Source organism: Agelaius phoeniceus, chromosome 2, assembly GCF_051311805.1.
Source record: "Agelaius phoeniceus isolate bAgePho1 chromosome 2, bAgePho1.hap1, whole genome shotgun sequence".
Classification (NCBI taxonomy): domain Eukaryota; kingdom Metazoa; phylum Chordata; class Aves; order Passeriformes; family Icteridae; genus Agelaius; species Agelaius phoeniceus.
In genome coordinates, this window is record NC_135266.1 from 74,026,479 (window position 1) to 74,050,493 (window position 24,015).

General features: G+C 39.1%; 1 protein-coding gene across 1 annotated transcript in view; it reads right to left on the reverse strand.

Annotated features, from left to right (window-relative positions):
- Nucleotides 1–5,348, reverse strand: part of RNF17 (ring finger protein 17) — a 40,900-nt gene extending 35,552 nt beyond the window's left edge. The window contains exons 1-6 of the mRNA XM_077174701.1: nucleotides 5,202–5,348; nucleotides 4,557–4,638; nucleotides 3,883–3,974; nucleotides 3,146–3,204; nucleotides 2,134–2,189; nucleotides 789–888 (exon numbers count right to left, since the gene is read on the reverse strand). Coding sequence (XP_077030816.1) covers nucleotides 789–888; nucleotides 2,134–2,189; nucleotides 3,146–3,204; nucleotides 3,883–3,974; nucleotides 4,557–4,633 — 384 coding nt within the window. The 5' untranslated portion in view covers nucleotides 4,634–4,638; nucleotides 5,202–5,348. The remainder of the gene's footprint in view (nucleotides 1–788; nucleotides 889–2,133; nucleotides 2,190–3,145; nucleotides 3,205–3,882; nucleotides 3,975–4,556; nucleotides 4,639–5,201) is intronic.
- Nucleotides 5,349–24,015: the final 18,667 nt, after the last annotated feature.

Consider the following 24,015-nt stretch of genomic DNA (forward strand, 5'->3'; position numbering starts at 1 on the left):
AAAAAAAAGGCAAAAGAAAGTTACTAATACAGAGAAAAGAAAACATGGAAGATTGAAAATGGGAACACTGCAGCCTAGAACAAAAAATAATTAGAAATATCACTTGGGGAAAACCCCTCAAAAAACGTAGCTAGTTTCCAGTAGTTTACCAATACAAGGAAACCATTTTCAAACTTTAACAGGCACTGTAACAAAACTACCTAAGAAATCACATCAGGCATTTGTAAGGTCAGTGTACAGGACAATCTCCACAGAAGAAAACACGACTGGCACTGGATATACAGTTCCTTTATGGTCACTTTAAAACATCCACAACCTATGTTTTCTGGTCTAAAACCTCACAAACCTATTTAGAAAGACGAGGTTAGGAAATTTAACAGAATGTAAAGAGGTCCATTTGTCCACCAACCTCGTTGCCCTGAATTACTGTTTTAAGGATGTGAACATAAGCCTTGCAGATGCCCTGAATTTAAAAACAAATAAAGAAGCGCCCAACTCAAATGTTGTGAAGTCTGGGGTATCTTTTAAGAAAAGCTAAATTCAAAATACATAATTTCACAGCAGCTGGACAGACCTAAGTGTCTTCAGCTATGATCTCACTGAGGAGTCTGAGCTGCACTCATTTTGCCAAGTTATCTTATGAACAGTGAAGCTGCACATCCCTATGGTAAGACAGAACAGTAGCAAGAAACTGTTAAGGCTGCAGAGTTTTTGTTTTACAAAGTGCACTATTAACTATGCATATACCAAACCAAGTGAAAATATAAGGAAATTCCATGTTAACGCACCATGTCAGATGATGGAGCTAGAGCTGATCCGTCACTCAGCCCACCGTTGGAAGAAAATGGGTACTGAACATTTTTCTCTTTGACACTGTGACTGAAGGGCCTGCAAACAAAAAATTGTAAAGAAAAGACCTGTGCATTTTAAATAAAGTACCAAACTTCCTACAAATACTTCACAAGAGTATTTCAAAATCTATCATTAAATACATATACAGACCTATTTATGTAACAAATAAATTCACACATATAGCAGATACCCCATTAAAAAATATCTCCTTTTTACTATAATCCCATTAAATGTAGCTATTTTTCATTTGACAATTTTGGCAAGGCTGAACAAAACCTTAGCAGCTGGTAGTGATTCTTATCCTCAGTGAGAGTAAATGCATGACTATGAATATTCCAGGATTCATTTTTCATTTGTTACTGTTAAAATCTTTAGAACACATGACCAATGACACCAAAACCATTTACTGGCAACCTGTTAGGAAGGCTCTTAAGTTTTATCATATGATGACCTCCAGCTGCTCTGCTGCAACAGCTAACAAGACTCCCACAAAAGCAGTGAGCATAAAGCAGCCTTATTCCAGGAAGGAAGCCTTGTGTTGTTCTTCTGGGGCTCAGTTTGTTGCGTCTGGCCAATGGTGAGAGCATTGGGAGAACACTGCTGCAGAGACTGACAGCCAGACATGAAATCTTTCACTTTGGGCAAGGTTAGCAGTGCATGTTACATGCACCAAACTCAGAAGATAAATTTCCTACATCTTCCTTTCAGAACAGGTTCCTTATGCAGCAGACCTGAAAGAATTTTGTGGGACTATCCTTATTTGCATGAACGTCAATCTCCACAGCAGTAACACTGCAGAGGGAAGATAGCCACTTCAAGACTTCCTTCAGGTTCACACTGACTGGGCAAATAAACAAGTGAATGTACTTTAGATTTGACAAGACCACAGAATATTGCTGGCATAATCTTCATATGGCTGTGACTGGTTATCGAAACAGAAGGAGCAATAGGATCAGCAGGTGAGTCCTTCCCACCACAGCCTGGCAGTTCAGCAGATCTCTCTCCCTCTGAACCCTTATCAGCCATCTACCACAGTGCTTAAACTTTCAGTTTCACACATTTTCAAGCCAAACCAATTTGTTTTTCGCTGCCTCTCAATGAAATGATACTTGTACTCAATGTGTTCCCACAGTATCACACACTCATACCAACAACACATTAGTGAAGTTTAAAGGACACATAGAAAAATCAGCCCAAGGAAAATGTCTGGAACCACTTACTTGGTCAAGTCTTCTCCCAGGCTGGCATTTAAAGACATGAAAAGATTTATTAAAGGTTTACCTTGCTTGTCTTTCCGAGCTGCTGCCACACAGCCCAAATTTAAAGTCCGTTCTGTCCTAAATTTAGAGGGGAAAAGGAAAACAAGTTAAACCACAGGCTTACAGCCAAATCCCAGGGAAAGGTATTCTATAAACCTGTTTTCACCTTCAGTATCCACCCCTGCCCACCATTTCAATTAGACAGAGCTTCAAAGTAAGTGCTGCTGAATTGTACAAGGGGAGGTCTGAGGAAAGAGCTCCAAAGTGGAACATCTGTAGCCATCAGTGCACCTTTGTAATAAATAAAAAGTGTTCCTAGTAAAAGGAATCCTGACTTCCTGTTTGCACTCAGTATTTTCCCCATCATATTATGCAAAACTCATAACATACTTGATTCCTGAACCAGATTCTACAATGTACTTTTTCAGTAAGACTTAATTTCAGGGCTTAAATGCCAAAGATCTGACTCACTTGTATTTTGCAATAAATGCTAAACCTGAATTTCATAAGAGGAAAAAAAGGCATTTCATGTTTGTCCAAAATATAAATTTCAATGAAACAATGGCATTAACATGCCACAACACACAAGAGTCATGCACAAGGCAATTTTTTTAAGATGCAGAAAACCTCAACACTGACGCACTACCAGGCAAAGTGAAGTTGTTTTTTTTAGTATCTTTTAAATCTTTATGTACAGAAAATGTACATATTAATGAGTAGCTTTCTTGCACACTGTGTGCACACAAGAGGGTGGAACAGATCTGGCAACAAGGGGCACTAATGAGAATTGTAAAAGCACACCCTCCTAAACCCAGGCTCTGAACAGCTGATGTGCACTACACAGCAACACTGTGTAATGAGAAACGCAAGCAAGCACCTGCTGGGGATGTAGGTGGTCATAAAGCACAGACCCTGAACACACAGGGGGCCTGAGCCTGCTTTAATCACTCTCATGAAAACTCACAAGCTCCTATAAAATTGCTACTTCACACCACCCCAGTGACTACTGAACTTAAAGCTTTAGATCAACTTACTTCTGCAGAAGAGAAACAAAACAAATCAGTGTCTTCATCCTTCCCATCACCGTGCAACACTGTAAAAGCAAGCACAGAAAAACCCACCCCTGTAGGGCATCCTAATCCATAAAACAAAAGGAATACACCATCACCAGTGTAGTCTTCTAAATAGTATTCAGCAAGTCAACAGGAACTAGAACCCTGACTTTTTAAAATAAGGGAATTTAAGAGCTAGTAATAGAAATCCAGATGGATAGATATAAAACTTAGCTGAGAATTACAAAGACTGACTTGCATGTACTGATTAGGGCATTATCTGTTATCTTTAGTTATATATATTGTTACTACATTCAGTACAGGATAACCATACAAAAGGAAAAAAGGCAAAAAATCCCAGACCTTCAAAAAGCACAGTTAAGTACAGGAAAGAAATTGGCTTAATAAACACCCATAAATACTACGCATCCCATACAATTTTTCAACTATTGGAAAAAAGTTACTCATGCAGAAAAACCCAGAAAAATGAGGCTTCTTTTAGAGCAAACTTGACAATCACTTCATCGAGAAAAGAAGCCAGAGAGGAATCAAAAGGAATTGATTGTTCTTGCTAACTACTGGTAAGTAGCAAATAAACAATGTGTTAATCAAATCCAGCAGCTCATCTACTGTCCTTAACAGATCATATAAAATGAAAATTAATAGTGAGTAGTGCATACAATAAAACTGCTGGAAATAAAAGGATCCAAAAGACTTACCTTCTGCACTGAGAGCTTTAGACATATGACACAAATCACCATTTCTCTGATATGGCTCTGTAAAATGCTCTTCTAGTAGCTTAGCACACTGCCTTCAGAGGTAAAAGTAAAGATTTAGGAACATCAAGAATATTAGTAAGAAACTAATTCTGACTTCCAGCTGTTCCAGAGCTAAGCTTTTACCAAATGACTTCACGAAGAAGCTGCAGTTAACAAAACACACCACAAAAAATCTGTCACCCTCTCTTAACTGGGGAAGTACATCATCATACATAAAGGTGATACTACATCTGCTAGGCATGCAGTATTTCAGGTAACTAGAACCGGCACAAATAAATTGTTATGTAATCAGTTTTAATCACATTCATTATAGTTATTTGAAACATACTGAATAAATCAACAGAGCTAATTTGTACAAAATACATACAGATCAGTATGATACACTATCTAACAGCATAACAAATTGCATTAAAAAAAGGCTCTTTCCATGAACCTACTCCAAATACCGAAACTTTACATAAACTGACTACTTTACTCACATACATAACGGTCTCACAACACTGCAGAACACAAACATTACTTCCTACATTTTCTCAATTCTATTTCCTGGTAATTGCGCTGTCAGAGCTTGATAATAATAATAATAATAATAGCCACCATCTAAATCGACATACCTCACACCTTTCATTCGACTTCTGGGAAGCTCTCTATTACTATCACCCAACAAAGAGAACTCTCCCATTCCACTCATGGTGCCTAATATTAAAAAAAAAAAAAAAGGAAAAAAAAAGAAAAAAAAAAAAGGAGACAAATTACTTTCAACCTTTCAACGCAGCCCAGTTCATCACTTGAGCCAATACGAGAGGATTGCATCATTTTGCATGGAGCAAAATGGAAGTGATAGACACAGAAATCATATCATATACACCTATGTTGTACTGGATTCTTACACACCTATTTCTTCCTTGAAAAGCAAATCTAAATGGAACAGACCAGCAGCCTGCCCTGCACTGCTCAGCTGCTCCACCCCGTCCCACCAACCACAGCTGGGCACCGCAAGAAGCTCCCAAGCTCCCACTACTGTTGGATACCGTAAGAAGCTCCCACCACAGCTGGGCACCGCAAGAAGCTCCCAGCTCCCACCACTGCTGGGCACGGCAGGAAGCTCCCAGCTCCCACCACTGCTGCTCTCCCACCTCCCTCCTGAGCGCGTACCCTCCAAGGATGGTTTCTCCCTACTGCAATTATCCCCATACTCACTCCCTGCCTGCAATCCAGCCCACATACTCCCATCCCTGGGGACTGCTGCCGCCTCGCACCTTCCGCGGTTTCTCAGGCTGTTGTTTTCGGTCCCTGCCCCAGAGGAGCGCTCGCTCTCTCTCTCCCTCCCGCGGCGCTGCGGGCGGGCTCAGGGACGCGCGGCCGCCGCTCGCGCACCGCGCCCGCTCCCCGCGCTGCCGCGCCGAGCCCCTCGCGCGCTAAGATGGCGACCGGCCCGGGGCGCCTCTCGAGGCGGCCGCAGCCAATCGCGGGCGGGCGCGAGGGGCGGGGCGGCCGCGCTCGGCCGGGTGGCTCCGCCATCGTGCCCCATGGTGGAGGCCCTGCTGTGGCGGGAGCGTGGCACCTGCGGGCTGGGATAGGACACCGCCTGCTGTTCGCTCCCTATTTCAGCAGCGAGAGTGGGGACAGAATCGGGAGAGTGGAAGGTAGAAAACCCGCGGGTTGAGGTTAAGGTAGTTTAGTAGAGAAAGAAAAAGCTACGTGCATAAGCAAAGCAAAAAAACCCGAGGGATTAATTCACAGCTTCCAATGGGCAGGCAGGTGTTCAGCCAGCCTCGGGAGAGCAGGGACCCATCACGTACAATGTTAACTTGAGATGACAAAAGTCATCACTGCAAACGTCCCACATTCCTTTCTTTCCCCTCTTTCTACCCACAGCATGATGTCAGATGGTCTGGAATGTCCCTTTGGTCAGTCGGGGTCACTTGTCCTGGCTGTGTCCCCTCCCAGCCTCTGATGCACCTACAGCTTCCTCACCAGTTTAAAACCTGACAATATAAAAGCAGAAAAGGCCCTGGCTCGGTGTAAACCCTGCTCAACAACAACAAAAACATCTCTTGATTGTCAACGCTCTGCTTAGCACAAATCCAAACCACAGCCCCATACCACTGTCACTACCCCAGGCAAAACCAGAGCACTGGATTAGAAGCCCTTACGTCCAGGCTTTGGGGTTCCTTTATGCTACATGCATTCTCTTGCAGAAGAAGCAAGAGATATTTTTGCAGTGTTTTACCACTCCTGTTTTGGCTGTCACAAACGTAGCCTGATACTTTGCAGCTATCTGTTTAATCACCTCTTGTGCAATACAGTTAAATTTTAAAATTAGATACATTGATTTTCCTCTGCTGTTGTCCAGGTGTTAACAAGATAAGTTTCTTGTTAGAATTGCCCTGTTAAGGTTTTGGGCTTGACATGCTCAGGGGAAGGTTACTAAAAGCTTATCAAGGTTACTAAAAGCTTATCAAGCCACCAAAACTTATCAAGAAGGATATACTACTGATAGTGGGCACAGGGAATGCTGAAACACAAACCTTACTCAAAGTTTTCGTAATAACAGGATGTTATTTCATAATAACAGGATGTTGGTGGGGCCAAGGCAAACAGTATTTGCGTGGAAAAGAGTCAAAAAAATGAGAGACTACAGTCCTGTATGCTGAAAGGACAGGAGAAGATTTTCAGGAGTAATGAGGAAGAAAGCATGAAGAGAGGAGCAACGCAGTTCAAAAATTACACAATTTTATGGAGTAGGGCCTCACCCATTCTTGGTAAAACACCCAAATCAAACAAGTTTGCATGGGGTTTTTTTAATCTACACTTGAATGAACCTGATCTGTGTGTGAGGGGTGGAACTTTCCAGAAGTTATCCTCAAACTGATTTCCCTCAGATGGGAAGAAATTAATCATCTCTCTCCATGTTATCCATAAGAACTAAACCCCCTTCTCCTGCTCTGTGAATACCAGTCATTCTGATTCTCCCATCACTTTTTGCAATGAAGCTAAAATCTCAGGTGTTTCCTCAACATGTATTTAAATTTGGAAATTGCTTCCTCTGCTTCCAAGGTGAGGGCAGACTTGCACACCCAAAATTTTGTTTTCATCTTTCTTATTATGTGATAATTCCCATTTAAAATCTAACTCACAGTTTTTTAAGATCGTAATGAGTAACAGCTGAGGAGTAAAATGTAGGATTGGTGATGGCAGACCTGCTGTGGATGTAGCAGAGAAAGTGAAATGATAGGAAGGTTGGCTTGATTAGAGGTCTGAATGCAATGTTAAAGCAGCAGAACATGATAATCTGAAAAACAGTGTAACTAGCTATAAGAAGAGCTAATTAGCTAATTATATTGGCCTAATTAGCTCTTTGGTGGGAAGACAGCTTATTCTTGCTTATATTTTAGTTAATAACACATTCCGAAGTAATAGTTTTCTTATTATTAATTGTGTAAAAATTAAAAAAAATACAGCTTCACATTCTGCTCTCCATGTCTTTACAAAGAATTATAAAGACGTGCATACAGGTTATGTATCATGTATATATTGTGGGTTTTTATAGCTCTGTCAGCCTGTATCTGAAAGAATAAGTGAATATACACATCGTCTCTTCAGTTTTGCGCTCACACCACTCTGAAAATCTGAAGACAAAGCGGGCAGTTCGGTAAATCATTCCTAAAAAAGCGGTAATTATCCTGGAAGGAAGGCACACCTTGTGCCTGTGCGCAGAGGGCACTACCGATGTCCCCTAGCTTTTGGCGGTGCAGTTGGAGCGGGAGGCCCGGTGTGTGGCGGGCGGGTCCCCACGAGGTGGCAGCATGGGCTAACGCCGGCCGCCCGCCTCTCCCTCGGCTGCCGTGCGGAGAGCGGTGCGCTGCCATGGAAGGGTGCTGCTGGACACACTGACGGCCTGGGGGCGAGCGCTGCTGTTGTATTCTCAAGGCATAGTCAAATGCAATTTGAAAACATAGGTCACGACGGCCCCATGTAGCGCTTCAGGCTCGGGGAAAGCTACCTGGGAAGCTGCCCGGCGGAAAAGGACCTGGGGGTGCTGGTCAACAGCAGCTGAACACGATCCAGGGTGTGCCCAGGTGGCCCAGAAGGCCGATGGCATCCTGGCCTGGATCAGCCAGGTGTGGCCAGCAGGAGCAGGGCAGTGACCGTCCCCCTGTACCCAGCACTGCTGAGGCCACAGCTCCAATGCTGTGCTCAGTTCTGGGCCCCTCAGTGCAAGAGAGACATTGAGGGGCTGGAGCGTATCCAGGGAAGGGCAACGGAGCTGGGGAAGGCTCTGGAGCACAAGTGCTGTGAGGAACAGCTGAGGGAGCTGGGGGTGTTCAGCCTGGAGAAAAGGAGGCTCAGGGGGACCTCATCACTCTCTGCAGCTGCCTGACAGGAGGGTGCAGCCAGGTGGGGTCAGCCTCTTCTGCCAGGCAACAAGAGACAGAACAAGAGAAGTGTCGTGGCATTGCACCAGCATCAAACCATGACAAGAACACAGCTTTAAGTTGCACTGGGGAGGTTGAGGTTGGACATCAGGAAGCATTTCTGCATTGAAAGGGTCATCAAACATTAGAACAAACTGCCCAAGGAAGTGGTGGAGTCACTATTCCTAGAAGCGGAGACTGGATGTGGCATAGTGCTGTGGTCTTGTTGACAAGGTGGTGATTAGTCTGAGGTTGAAGTCAATGATGTCCTTTCCAACCTAAATGATTCTATGATTCTATTCTGGTTCTATGTTTTCTTTATAATCTTTCCAGCCATCTGTTATTTCTTCAAATCCATAATTGCATCTTCCTTCTCATTGTCCGTATCTTGCCTTTTCTCAGCGATAATTTCTGCTTTCAACATTTAATTACTAAATGCACTAAAACTGCCCAGTTTTAAATTTTTTTATGTTGTGATTTAGATGACAGATTCTGCAAATGTGTATCTCGGTTATTTGGTATGTAATTGCTATTAGATTTTTTTCCTGTACTGTGGCTGTGTGATTAAGTGCTAAGCAGAAACAAAGTCTTTCCCTAGATGCTGTGTGACAGGTTCCATGTGTGTTTGCAAAAGGAAGGATACCTGTTACATTACTGCAGGGAGGGCCAAATGACACAATTCAGTACAGTTTGTAGGTAGGGGTTGTGCAGGTGTATTGGAAGTATGGTTTCTTTAATTGTGTAGCATTAACAATTGAAGGTTTACACATTAGACAAGTAACTTAAAAATGTTGTGGTGGCCTAACACAGAGACACTGATAGCTGAGGGAAATGCACTTAATGTTAACTCTTGGCTCATAGTACTTATAATTGCCTTTCGAAGTATCACAAATTTAAGTAATTTATACTGTTAAAGAGATCTGACTTTTCAAGATAATTTGATTTTTTGTTAGCTATATGTACATTTGTGATTTCTAGATCTACTCAAGGTGCAAAATTTCTGCTCTAACAGTACAGCTGGTATTTTCTTCTGTGATGTTTATAGGATAATAAATAGTTAATTTTTACAGCTCTAGTATCTGGCAGCAGTCACTCAAATAAAATTTAAGAGTGATGACTTACTTATGTTCATTTACTACATTGCTATTATCACTGTGCCTAAAATTACTTTTTATGACCAGTTAGTGTTGATCTAAACCTGTGCTGTTGCTGAAAGGGTTGGTTTTGCATTTTCTCATTCCAGCTGTGTGTTCACCCTTTCCTAGTGTTACTACTAGTGTTTCTGGCACCATACCAGATGGATTAGTGAGCTGGTTGTATAGGTTGTTGTTGAGTAACCATTTAGTTCCCTTATAATTCATACCAAGAGCCTTGGAGCCTTGCATTTAACAATGCAGTCAGTGGCTGTTCTTACTTGGGCTTAGTAGTACCACCACCCAAAAACCACTTAGTAGTGGTGCTTATATTCAGTAGCTATTTTTTATCTAATTTTCTGTGAATGAAATTAATTGCAGGGTATGCCAGATAGGTTTTTCTCATCCACCCTGTTGGTTAAAGCTAACAAACTGTCTGTAAGTGTAACAGTGGATGGTTTGGTCCCAAGTACTTCCATGGCATTGGTGATGAAATCACACTGCTCCTTTTCTCTAGAGAATCTTACTGTGTCTGAAACACAGGGGAGGAAATCTGCTGAATCTGTCTTCAGATATATTTATAGTAAAAATATGACAAAATTCAGAGGGATAAGAGTGTTTAACTTAAAATGTTACTGTGATTTTTACCACACTATTAGTGCTTGAATCAAGCATTCCAGACATGGAATGGTGAGTTAGCCTGGTTCATTCTACTCAGCTGCTGGGTCTCATAGCCTGACAGAGCTGAGGCTGTTGAAGCTCCATCTCTCTAGGTCCAGCCAGTAGTGAGGTTTGAGTGTGTATTCCCAATTTTGATTTATTATTGAAAAGACTACAATGCACCTTGACCACACAGTATAAGTAGGGATATCTGGAAATAAAGACTTGTTAAACAAGCAAGGCACAGATTTGGGTGGCATTACACAAATAAATATCAAGTAGAGAGATTGCTGTATCCTGTGGGATCTGACGGAAGCCTCTGTGTGGGCACTGAGGTTGGTTTGGGGGTCTTTCAATTGCATTTGTTTGTATGGAAAGGTATAAAAGATGTTCAAATCTTCCTGCAGAGCAGCCTTTGTTAGGCTCATTGAAGATGAAATTCTGTCTCTAGGCAAACCAAGCTTTCTCTTTTGTTCATAAAATTTTTAAGAAACTTGGTTTCACAGCAAAAATGCCATCTGGTCCTATGATAAAGAGTACTCCTAACAAATTATATTCTCTTGTTAAACAAATTTATTAAAAGATTTTTTGGAATTACCTATGCAAAATGAAAGTGAAAAGATCAGTGGTATTTTTTCAATGCCTGTACACAAGGTTTCAGCAGTTCAAGGTGTAAATATGCAATGATATTCCCTTCACAGCAAATTGTTGCAAATATTTACCACATGCATCTGTACAAATTTGTCAGCATCCCCCTGAGCTGCTCATGTGTGATGTCCCTTACTGGATTTCCCCATAAGACAAAACCATTAGTTTTTTTGTCTTTTATAATCAACACATAGAAAATTGTTGATGTCTTAAGAAGGCATTTAGAGGATTTACTAGTTAAAATTCTTCATAGTGCACTGAAAACGGGTAGTGATGAGGGAAGAGGATGGATTATTTTTATGGTTAAGGCTTTATCTGATGGTCTAAGAGCTTGACTACTGAAATCATTGAAATGACAGTTTAATACCATATTCCTCCACTAACTCCTTGCTGGACCTTGAGCTAGTTAGTTGATCACCTTGTTTATTTTGGTTTCTTTGTGATGTTCCTCTGAAAGTATAGACAAAGGAGTTGGATGGCTGTTAGGATGACAAATACCACATACCACTGGTTCTGAATTCTGTTGCTTTACTGATGAAAGTGATGTCGTTTAGAAAGAACAGGATTACCGCCCTGTGGCACATCCATTCCAATCCCTGTCATTGTAATTACTATCAAATTAATTCTGGCTATTCTAGGAAAGATAAAATATTTTACTAGAAGGTACTCTATGTCTTAAGGTTTTTGTGTTATTCATGCATAATAAAAAGGAATGAAATCAATGACAAATGGAGAATCTGAATTTAAAATGACTGCTAAGCAAGTGGAGCACATCCTCAGGACTGTGAGTGTTTTACTTTTCAATCTACACAAGGCAGAATATTAAATATCCAAGAAACAATATGTTTGTGGTCCCAGAGAAACAAGATTATATGCCTCTTATGTATATGTGTCTTATGTTCCCAGAAATTATCTTTGTATTGTTCATTTTTTGGGATGCACATCTGCCATTTGACAGAGTATAAAGCATTGCTGTTATTTATGAAGCACATTAATATGCCCAGAACTTTTGTGGAATTAAAAAAAAAAAAAAAAAAAAAAAAGAAGAAATGTATTTTAAATTTCACTTCCTTTAAAAATGCAAGAAAATATCAGGAACAGAAAGTCTTTTTTGTTTATTTTGGCTGGTGTAGCTGTTTGCTTCATCTTTCATTATTTTTTTCTGGAATAATAATTGAAATGTGTGGTTAATAACTTCAATTGGTGTAAAAGCTATCTTTTAGTACATTCATATGATGCTGAGCATAAAATTGAAGTTGATAATTATACACAAGCTAAAATTACTCCAAATCACAGGAGTATTCATTTTTATCCTTTGTATTTGAAGGTAAGAATTACTGTGAATGATACACAGAGATTTCTGTAGAAAAAAAGCTTCCATGGGCTGTAACTTTTAGGATGGCTATTGCTGAAGAATGGAGTATAGGATAGGGTATTTTGTAAGAACTTGGGCAGGCATGGTTGTTCATTTCTTCTAAGTTATATAAGAACTAGAAGGCATCTGAAGAAATGATAAAATGACAGATCTTAAGCAAAAATCACATTTGAAAACAATTTATAATTAAACATTAAAAATGACTTCATACAGAATTATAAATGTATTAAGATATGATCAGTCAATTTCATGGTCCATGAATTAGAACTGTTAGAATGAATGGTGCACACAGGATAGATTGTAATTCTGTTAGTCTCTCAGTGCTCACAGCAAAAGAGTTTACTGAGGGAAGCACCATTCCATAATGGTCTATTTTTATGTGTTTGCTCTAAACACCCACTTACAGCCACAGTCAGACATAAGGCCACTTTTCTTTAATTTTCTCTTTGTATGCACCAATTTGCTTGTATTTCCATGCTAATAAGTTATGATCCCAAGAATCTAATAAAGGTCTAATACAAAAAGTTAATATTACTGAGTGGTACCGTGATTTAGGAGAACTAGATTCAACCATAGCACAAGATTATTAAGTATAGATACAATAAAATTTTAAAACACATAAACTTATTTCAGGTGTGTGATTAGTTTTTTTATACATGGTCTAAATGTACTTTTAACAAGTGCATTTGTACATTTGTATTAGCAGTAATAAAGTAGTTACATCATCTCTTTGTTATCATCCCTGAAATACATTTTGAGCTTTAGTGTATTCCATGGTTGGGTAAACATTCCAATTAACATATTGGCTAATACATTGACTTTAGCAAAAATGACACTGTGAGTTGAGAATGGGAAAAAGGTTTCTTCACATGAAGACATAATCCTTTCAATATAGGCTGACCACTTGGAATGCAGTGGGGAATTATTAAGAGCAGTTAAAGCCCAGGATTGCATTTCTTATGGTAGTTGTTTTAGCACCTTATTTCATTTAGACAAGATCTTTTTTTTTTTTTTTTGAATACTTATAATGTGCCTCAGGTTTGTAGTATTTTAGAGAATATACAGAGAAAATTTATTACATATCCTTAATCAAAAAGGATATTTGAGTATTTTCCAGTGCCTGTTTTCTGTGAAGGAAACGCTTTGCTGGATTTTCTTTCTGTGTTATTTTCTCCATTTTTTCAGACCCACTTGTCAGGCTGAAACAATGTGTGGAAGCTCTTCGCTGTAACTCGCCCGTGTTCCAGGAATCACTGGAGTTCTAAATGGAAAATGTGAAACCTGTTCTTCTAAACTGAACAACATACACCGCCAGATTGGAGTGTTGTAGAGCCGTGGCTGGAATGAGGAGAAAAATAAATCCAAAGTTTTCAAGCAGACTTCAATTAAAATAATGGTAAATACTAGAATATAAGCAGAAATGCTGGAAATTCTTCAGAGTATATTTCCATGTATTTACAAAGCAGTGCTTAGTTACATTCCAGGCAAAATTGATCAGTTCATCCCTGGTTAGTTGTTTTCAGTCCTTCCGAGCAGGTCATAGGTCTAAGAGTCCTGGACACATGTTTAGAAATTCTAATCAAGTTGTTTTCCTGGAGTTGCTGATAAGTCCAGGAAAGGGCCTACACATTGGTTTGAAAGTGTAGTTTCGTGCGTGGGATTGTTGATTTTTTTTTCCAGGTGCTTTTTAAAACCATCCATCTCAGATGTGGTTCTGCATGGAGTTTGGAGTTGAGGAATGCCATTAAGTAAGACAGGTTGTTTCAGCAGCTTCTGGATTTAGGCTTGAGGCAGATTACTCGAGAATGTAGAAAAGAGATATGGTCTTTGTGGAAGCATAGGTGGGAGGAAGGGACTTAAAGAGAGAAGGCTTTACAAAAAGTGTATTCATCCCTGCCCAAAATAGTCTTCTGAAACTATTATGTGGTTGTACTTACCTTGTTTTTTGTGTTTTGCTGATGTAGCCATAGAAGCTCTTCCTAGGACTGATAAAACCCCCTAAGCTGCAGGAGTTCTTGAGGCTCATAACAGCATGGTGTTTTTCAGGCTTCCTGTGGTATTATTTAAAGGTACAGCTTCAAAAGGAGTTCCAAAGCATATACAGAATACTGTTAAGCTAAGGTTGCTCTCCATTACAATAGTTATTTTGGTAAGGCTGGGAAGAAATGAAGTTGGCAAAATGTCAGTATGACTTCACAGAGGTAACTTAGAGAGACCAGCTGAGATTGGGACATCTGCCTTACAACCTGTCATTGACATGAATTCTGCCCAGATGATTTAGCTATGTAATAATGTGCCTGGAAGAGTTTTCTCTTCTCTCCAACCTGTACAAGTTCTTTTGCATTCTGTCTGTGAACATTAGCCATGTCCTGGGTTTGGGAGTTACTGGTGCTTTCAAGCATGACTGAGAAAAGACCAAAGTGCAATTGGTTACTACAAATGAAATTTTGAAGGAGTATGCAGAAGGTGCTGAACATACCTGAAATCTCAGGAAAAAAGCGCAAAGATTTCATTTTATGCCTATCCACACCTGACTTTTCAAAGTCAAATTAATTCAACCCAGATGGTAAAATAATCTGACCACAAAGAGCACACTTCTAGAGTGTCTTTCTTTTTGCAGAGTAGATAAAAGAGCATTTTTCATGCTGCAGTATTAAAGAGACCATCTTTATGCTCCACAAATCATGTGATTTTATCCACCCTGATGGCAGATTTCAGAATTATCTTTCTGGTATGAAAATTTACAGAACATTATTTTTTATGTATTCACATTATAGCTTTATTAAAAAAAAAAGACGGGATTGTGATGCTCTTACTGATTTCTATTCTTTAGAGTCTAAAATCCTATACTGTAAATTTATTTGCAATTTGCTGTAAATTGGATTAATATAACCACTATTCTAGAATAATTCAATTAAATTAATAACATTATCTGAAATTACATGTTAACTTTTTGCCAGGTTTTTCAAAGATAATAAAAATTAATTCAGTCAGCTTGGCTTTTCCTTATTTTCTTTGTTTCTTTGTCTAATTGTGTTTTCTGTTTGTAATTATTATTCTAATTAGTTGATAAAGATTTATGGCAAAGAATTAATTAAAAGCTATGCACAAGAAAAGCTTGTTTGTGTTTTTCTAATAAGATATAGCATTTGCTTTCTCATGATTCAAGTGGCAGGTTATGCAAACATTTCTATTTCTGATCCTTCTAAGGCTTTTGTCTCTTGTCTGTTAAGTATTTCGTGGGGGAAAACATGATCATCAAGTCGGCAATCTGCCTAGGATTTCAAAATGGCATGAAAATAAATAATTACACACGATGAAAACATTTAGGATATTGCATTTTGATCATTTCATGTCACTGGCAGACCCATTTCAGGAAGAAAAACAACATTACATAAAGTCTAGTGGTACAGTAAACAAGGGGAGTTAAAGACTGATGGATATCACTGTCTGTTCTCTCCCTAGGGTAAAGTATCGACTGTAATACTTCAAAATTACTTTTCTTTTTCCTTTTCCCTTTTCTCCATGACAGAGAAATCAGCAGGTGTCTGATAAATACCATGGCTTTGGCAATCTGTAATAGCTGTTATTGGAACAGAGGACCTAATTCCATAGAAGGATTTCCCTTCAAGATAACCTGAATTTGTAAACATCTTACCTTGCTCACCTACCTAATCATCAGGAGGAACAGAGCTGCTCAGTTTCAGAGTCGAGGCTTGAGTAGTAGAATGTCTTTGTAATATTCATCATTCTCTTCAGAATCCAAATATATCTGTTATTCCCCTTTATTGATGTCTTTTATGCTTGCTCTTACTATAATTCTAATACTCATCTGAGCTGCTGCTCAGAAGGCAAGTTTTACTTATGTGCTGCATCAAAGGAGAAAGTGAAATTGATCATTAAAAGACAAGGTGACCTAACTGAATGTAATTAATCTACTGTGTTTAAAATAGCCTAGATATGTCTGGCTTTCAGAAGCATTACACTTCCCAAAGAGTGGTAGAAGACAGTGGCATTAGCATGCTCATGAAACAATTCCTATGCCCATATACATATGGAAACAGAAGTTTTTTAGGAAGTCATATTGAGCTATATATTTATCTATAATCTTAAATATTTATCTTGACCTCTGATCTTACAAACTGGATCTACTTAATAAAAACTGCAACTTGTAAACCTTTTTAAACAATGTTCAAGAAATGTTGTTACATCTTTGACTTTTATCAGCCTTTATGCTTGGAAACCCTTGGAGTCAGGAGAGCAACTTCCATCCATTTTCTAGTGTGAACCTGTTTTACTATAACCTGTTTTAATACACCTTGGCTTCTCCCATTTGGGAACTGCCTACTACTGAATGAGTGATACAGGACCTCTGCTTCACATTGCTTTTACCCTGAATTAGTGGGAGTTCAGGCCAGTGAAAATAGACTGACTGAACACATTTTCTCTTTGAAAAAAACAGAAGAACTGTAAGTTCTGTCAGTAAGGAGTAATGGAAAAAAACACAGGTTATTCATAATGAAAAATTGCTTGCTCTAATTTGTGACATACAGATTTTGTTTATGGGGTGGATCTTGTGGGCTTTATCTTCAACAATACCACAAAAGATAAACAGGTATTGTACACTACGTTCATGCAAGATGATACAGTTAGATTCACTTCAGAGAAAGGCAGGAATTCTTTGGGGTGGAGTGCTTCATGGTGCAATATGTTTTTGGGAAAGAGAAATGTTTTGCTGTGTAGAAGGAACATGTCCTCTCCTGCCTGTGCCATATTGTCTCTGTGATCCACCTGTTTTCTGAGTGACAGACTTTGTCAGATGTTTTTCTGTTCTAAGACCATTGGTACTGCTTTCTTCCATCAGACATTGCATTGTGGATGTCTTCAAGTAAGATATAAACTGGCCTGTAAATATTCTATGAAAGATTTTACAATCATGTGGTTTAGAAGTCACAGAGTAAATGGGAGTACATAATGGTATGTTACTGTGACCAGGGCAAGTGACATCTGAAAGATCCTTAAGGTACTTTCTCTGTTTGGCAGGCCTCACTGCTCTATTATGTCAGTTTTTGGGGAAGCACATGAAGAAAAAGATAGCCTGGTTGGATAGAGTCCCAGGGAAAGCAGCCAGACTTGTCAGGGGACAGGAAAGCACAGCTAATGAAAAGAAAATTAAAGGAATGAGAGTAATGGTGAGAATTTGTACTTTTGCTGAAGCAAAGACTAATTATGGTAAATACTATGGAGAAGTTCAAATGTTAAGGAGAGATAAACACTTAGTGGGATAATTGATATTTGAAACTAGTGTACACCTTAAGAATATATTAAAAAAAAGTCTCTCACAAGCAATATTTGACCCTAGTTGAGAGCAAGGTATTGCACCATGACCTTTCAACATTTGTTCTCTACCTATTGACAATGATTTTTGGTAACTACCTGCAACATTTACCTGGAAAAGGCAAAAACTCAAGAGTGCCAGTTTATAAGAGTAGCTGTGCTGATCTTGGCTGGGATAGAGTTAAATTTCTTCACAGTATCTGGTGTGGGGCTGTGTTTTGGATTTATGCTGGACACAGTGTTGATAACACAGAGATGTTTTTGTTATTGCTGAGCAGGGCTTACACAGAGCCAAAGCCTTTTCTGTTCCTCGCCCCACCTACCAGTGAGGCAAAGAATAGCCAGGACAATTGACTCCAACTGACCAAAAGGATGTCCCAGACCATGTGGTGTCAGGCTCAGCAATAAAGTTAGGGGGCAAGGTTGGCCAGGGGGCAGCTGCTTCTCAGGAACTGGCAGGGCAATGGTCAGTGGGTGGTGAGAATCTCTTTTCATTTGCATCAGTTTTCTTTCTTGGGATTCACTTTTTTCTTTGTTATACTATTATTATTATTATTATTATTATTATTATTATTATTATTATTATTATTATTATTATTATTATTTCTTCTTCTTCTTAACTATTAAGCTGTCTTTATCTCAACTCACACATTTTCTCACTTTTACCCTTCTGATTCTCTCCCCTATTCCACCTGCAGGGCAGAATGAGAGAGCATCTGCGTTAATCCACATCAGCATCCTTACAGGATCAGACCAAAGACTGAACTAAGCCACTAAATCAGCATGACCAAATACCTCTCTGGAGTGCCTCTATGCAGCTGCATGCTCCATGGGGAGCAAAAAGGAGGAGTTATAGCACTGCATCTAAATGCAGGGTTAAATCTCATGGTGATCACAGCAACATGGTGGGATAGATGTGTTGGAAGAGCAAGCTAGGAAGATAAGAAGGACGAGTGTAAGAATATGATGCACAAACCAGAACAAGTCCACTAAGGGGCATGTAGATGATTAAGCACTTGAAGCATCTTCCTTATGAGGAAAGGCTTAGAGAGTTAAAACTCTTTATCCTGGAGAAGACTCAGGGGTCCCAATCAGTGTTTATACCTCACAGGAGGGAAGAAAGAAGATGGAGCCAGAGTCTTCTCAGTGGTATCCAGTGAGAGGACAAGAGGCACAAGTGGAAAAGTGGAGAATTCTGTTTAAACATAAGAAAAAGATTTCTAACTGTAAAAGGTGATCAAACATTGGAAAAGGTTGCCCAGAGACTTTAGAGTCATCTTTCTTGAAGATATTCAAAACCCACCTGAGAACAACCTGTTCACTCTGCTTGGAGCAGATATGTTGGCGTAGATTATCTCCACAAGTCCCTTCTAACCTTTCTGAATCTGGCACTCTATCAAGTAGTGGTAAATAGTGGTGCATGGGGAAACATTGCAGGTACACATTGCTCCTTTTCCTGGTTTGTCAGTTTAGCTTCTGCAATCAGTAGATCAAGTATTAGTCATGTGTAATAGTCATAGATAGATCCTCTCTGCAATTTGTTTAATTATTTTAAATCTATTTATGCATATGATGTCTGTGGCATGTTGTGATAATGAATGCCACAATTTGATTATGCAAAATATAGTTCATGCAGCCAGAACTATTAAATCAGGCCAGTGAATTCCCCAAAGCACAAAGTTCTTAGCCATTGATATTGGTAGGAAGGTTGCAGGGGAGTCAGAGGGAGTGTGTGACTCTCTGTACAAACTAAACACTTACATCTCTATAATATTCTGTGCCTTTTGTTTACAGTTGCAGATCTCTGAAAAAATCTAGTCTGCTGCTGTGTTTTCTTCACTTTGATCTCTCTGATCCTTTTTTCCCTTCACTGTCTTTGAAAGGCTTCTCTCTCATTTGTGTAATTTAAAAAAAAGCTTCTAATGGAGCCATTTTCACTCAGTGCCCACCCTGTCTGAAGCACTAACAGGACTGTTTCTTGATGAAGGAGTTTTGACTCCAGATGACTTTCATGTGCTTTAAAGAATATAGTCCAGCAAAGGAGGAGCTAGGGCTGTGGGAAAATAATGTTAGATGAACTTGCCTCTCTGCAAAGATAAGATAAAGGCTTACATCTAAAATAAGTTAATAGGTGAATTTCTAGAGATCCTTATATACACTTATCTATGACTATTTAAATGTATTATGCCATCTCACGTGCTTGAAAGCCTTTCTGTAAAGCCATGTGAGTTTAAAAGAATACAGTGCAAAGTCTAGTATTAGAGTATGTTTATACTTGGACAACACCATCTAATTCATATATTGAGTTAAAGTCTTAGAAAACTACTCTTAAAGCTTTCCTCAAGCAATACAAGATGAATAACTAATGAATTTTCAATAATGTAAAGAATAAACTCTGCTTTTAAAAATGTTTGAAATGCCATTTAAATTACTAAAGCTGTTTTTACTGCTACAGTTACTACAATCACTACCAAAAATAACAAAGCTTTGTAACTGGTCCTGATCCAGTTGAAGTAAAGATTGTTTTTGTGTGAAAGAACCTGGTTAAGGATTAACTGGAGATATATCGGATGAAATCCATATTGTTTTTTAAAACTAGCTATCATTATGGACTTTAATTTCTTGCATTTCTCTTCTTTATTTTGGAACATTATTGTTTTATTTTAACCTTATGTACTAGAAAGTACTCCAGCTCTTTTCATGCAATTTTTAAAATTACTTGAATTTTAGGAAAAAAATTAGAAAAATAAGAAACAAAAGTGTGAAATAGAACAAGACAGAGAAATTGTGTTAGAGAGGCTGGATTATTAATAAGTTCCATGCATTATGTGGGAGGAGCTATGGAAGGTAAATTTACTCACTTGGCCTTTAGCTTGGGCATGCCTTTATAGCCACAGCTTTTGTGGACCTATGTAGTTCAAGGCATTCAGCTCTGTATCAAATGGTGGGTTTCCCTGCCTGTCCCCACATGACTGTCATAGCTGGCTGGCTGTGGTGCCACAGCTGTGCTGCAGGTGTGCTGCCCAATCTGGTTCACTCCCATCCTTGTTGCACCCAGGTCTGCTCATTTGGCTCCCATTGAGGCCAGTGGAGAGAAAGGCAGAAGGGCCCAGGTGTGAGAATTCATGTGATGAATGTGAGAGCCTGTGATGGAGCATGTGTTTCAAAGATTGCACTTCAATATTAATATAGTCCATTCAATGAAACCAAAATGTCCATGGAGGCAGCTTTGGAGAAAAAAGTTTAACTAGGAAAAACTACAAAAGAGAGACTGGGATTAGGAATATTTCCTGTGAAAATTTTCCCCTGCATTGCACTGACAAGGGGGTGAGGTGCATGCACAGCAGCCAAAACCAGACAAAGAGGGGATATAACCCAGCATCCTGCAGAGCCACAGAGCATTAACAGCATTACCTTCACACACCTTTGTGCTTCCCCTGGCCCTCTGTGAGTCTGCTGATCTGTAAATTACAGGATGACAAGCGTGCAGGGAGCACAGCTTTCCCATGTGTGACAGAGTCCAAGCAGATGGATATTTTCAGCCTAAGAGATACAGGAGGGCCGGAATCTGCTGTGTCTGTATGGAGATGGTCAAAAAGCATCTCTCAGCATCTCCACCAGGACAGCCTTCCCAACTGAGCATGAGGGCTGGCCTGCTGTGCTGGAGGGGTGGGGGAGAATGCACAGGTCCAACAACACTCTGGCACTGGCTGTCAGAGCTGCTAAGGCTTGCTTAGGAGCTACAGGGAATGCTCCTAGAGTTCAGACCAGTGCCCTGCATACCCCAAGAATATTACTGTGCACAAGGCCCTGGAGAAGACCTTTGTGAAGAAACAGGGAGGTAGAATAGGTTAGTAAGGACAAACATTGATAATTAAACCACTTTTTTTTTTATTTAATAACTTTATTTTTACAAACTGAAAAAAAGCATTTCACTACATTTCTGTAGAGAAACAAAAGTCAGAATCTTTTGAAATGTTTGCCCCTTTGACAGCCTTTCCTTTCAGTTTAAACTCTGTTGAGTTGCTGTACACTGTGGCAGAGGGCTTCCAGCACTCAACTCATTACAGGAGAGGGAACCAATGCAGAAGGGGATGGATTTTCATAAATGCATTCTCCCACTTACAAATAGACATAAAAATTTAGCATAGCAGCTAGCAAAATCTAATATAATGTTTTGCATGGATTTTTCATTTCAAAAATAGGAAGAAGAAAATTACCTTTAATTTGAAATATCAAGCATGCAGATTTGAATGGGATAAGGAGAACATCACAGTTACTGCCCAAAAGTTTTGGATTGCTTTATCTTGTTCTATTAAGAGGTTTCCTAGATTTTTATATCTCTGATATCCTTTTTTCATCTTACATAACTCTTCTGAAACTGGTGAAAAATGAATACAAGGATGAGAAAAGAAGGTTCTGGAAGAAAAGTAAATAAATAAAAGATTCAGTATAAATCCTTGTAATATCAGGCTGGCCACATTGAGTAGTAACTATGGAAGCATAAAGAAATTAATTCCAAATGGAGTAGCATACTTCTTATTGCATGAAGGTGAAAAAGGTCTCAAAATATTGAGTCTGCCAGAGGCTACCAGCCAGTCAGGAACTAACAACTGCCATTTAGAAATGTGAGCAATGCAGAAAGATATACAAAATGTTGTCAGATCAAGCCTCTAGCACAGGCAATCCATTGGGAGCAGATTTTTGTCCTATTGATGTAGAACTGCCAGTCTGTAAGCCAGCAGGGGATTTGCCTCCAGCAGCTTAGCTATAGCTGTCCCCAGCAGACTTGTGAGGAGCACTGGATTTGTGTGTTTGGTTGGGTATCTCACAGCAGACTTCTCAGTGAGCTACTGTCAGTGGTCTCACTACTCCTACAGTCTTAATAGGTAGCATCTTGAAAGTGTTCCCCATACACTTGTGATTTAAAACAAAACCTTTGATCAAAGTGATAAGTTTGGTAATCAGCAGGTTGAGTGTCAGCATCAACAACAAAGACAGTCTAACAAGTGAGTTTTACTGAATACCTACACAATTACACAGTCAAGAGTTTATTGTTAGCTGTGTGATGGTCAGACACTAAACTGGATCTGTAGATTTGCCAGTCAGTGTGAATGATGGCTCCTCCCAAACTGCTGGAACAGATATCTTAAAAAATATGAGAGAAATGAAAAGTGTGGGAAATAGAAAGTGCATGGGAAAAAGAAAATCTTTGTGCAGAGCTGTTCTCTTTATAATTTAAAATATTTTAAAAGTTGTGCTTGGAAGGCATTTTATGTTCCTGTCTCCTTTATATTACCAAGAGATGAAGAAGAGGTTTCTGAAGAGAATGCTAGAACTGTATGAAGATCCTTACTTGCAGTGATCCAAACACTTCAAAATAATGTCAGATCAAGCATAAAACAATGTCATTGAGACATAAAATAATGTCATTGAGATGTAATGGCTATTTTAGAGAACCTCTATTAAAGCATTTTAATAAATATTGTACTCTTCAGATCTTTGTATTTTTATTCCTGTGTCCATCACAGTTGAATTGCAGATATGAGTAACTTAATATTTGTAAACAAAAGAACTTGAAGGTCAAAGATGATAATATGAGGTAATGCTTGTATCTTGATACTATGCTAACATAAGGCATCATCTATCAGAACCACAATTTTTTGGAACTAAATTGAGCAGGTAAAACTCATTGTCCAAGAAAAATGCATGTTATTTAAAGAAGCAAGGAGATGTTACTACTCACAGGTTTTACTGTTGTGGTAGTGAGATCTCAGCTGCCTGAATCCTGATATCCTTGCATTCTGCTGAGCTGTGTCCAGCTGTTGGATGGGTGAAGTTTTGTACTGGACCAGGATTAACTCAGTTAGAGTTTCTTCCTGTTCTACTTTGCTCCATTTGTCTCATCTGAAAATGGACATTTTCTCATGACTTGTTCTCTGTACATCATGTGACTTCTTATATTCTACTGCTAGTGATTAACAGCAACAGAAAAAACACGTTTGAGCAGTGGCATGTGGGAAATACACTTGCAATGTGTGATTTTCTTAAGTGGTAAGAAGCCACTGGCTCTGGGAAAGTAGTCAGCTGGAAGTCAAGCTGTCCCAAATATGTCCTAGGTCAACAATTTAGGTCTAATGCTATAGTTTTGAAAATCCTTGCAATATTTTTTACATCTTGTAACTTTTGTTATCAGTTATGGTAGTCATGATTTAAGCATGCTGAATTAAATAAAAATTATTTTTTAAAAAATTGTTCTTAGTAGTCGTCACTGTCTTTTGTGCTAGTTGCTAATGACTATGAGTGTTAATAACCTTTAGAACTGCATTTAGGTTTGCTTTTAATACTGTAAATTTAAAAAATAAATCACATTTATAAGAAAGGTTTTTAATTCCTTGTTAACAGTTTTCACCTATTTTTAGGCCAAACTCTCCAGTTTCCATATCTAGATATTGAATCTCATAATGTCTTTGCTAGCTTAAAGATTAATCTGCTTTCAGAA